We start from the raw sequence: 282 nt of genomic DNA, 5'->3' as shown, positions 1-282 counted from the left end.
GACCCTCTCCTCTCCCGGGACCTCTGCCCTCCCCCTCACCCGTGGGGCCCCTACCTGCCGTTTTTGGTGACGATCATCTCGTTGGTGAGCTCCTTGAAGCGCAGCCACAGGTCGTTGTCCTCCAGCGTGACCCGCAGCTCCCGCTCCGTGGGGTCCCCCTTCTCGCTGCCTGCCTGCAGCTCGCTCTCCACGGCGCTCAGCAGGTGGTCCACGCGGTACTGCAAGGGCTTTCCCGCCCCCTCCGTGCCAGGGGAGCTCATTCTGGCCCCCCAGCCCTGGCGG

General features: G+C 68.8%; 1 protein-coding gene across 1 annotated transcript in view; it reads right to left on the bottom strand.

The window, feature by feature from the left end:
- Window positions 1-260, bottom strand: part of T (T, brachyury homolog (mouse)) — a 6889-nt gene extending 6629 nt beyond the window's left edge. Inside the window, exon 1 of the mRNA XM_010187096.1 lies at window positions 55-260. Coding sequence (XP_010185398.1) covers window positions 55-260 — 206 coding nt within the window. The remainder of the gene's footprint in view (window positions 1-54) is intronic.
- Window positions 261-282: the final 22 nt, after the last annotated feature.

Source organism: Mesitornis unicolor, unplaced genomic scaffold (assembly GCF_000695765.1).
Source record: "Mesitornis unicolor isolate BGI_N332 unplaced genomic scaffold, ASM69576v1 scaffold42606, whole genome shotgun sequence".
Classification (NCBI taxonomy): Eukaryota; Metazoa; Chordata; class Aves; order Mesitornithiformes; family Mesitornithidae; genus Mesitornis; species Mesitornis unicolor.
Note: the sequence above shows the minus strand (reverse complement) of the source record. Positions and strands in the feature narration are given on the sequence as shown.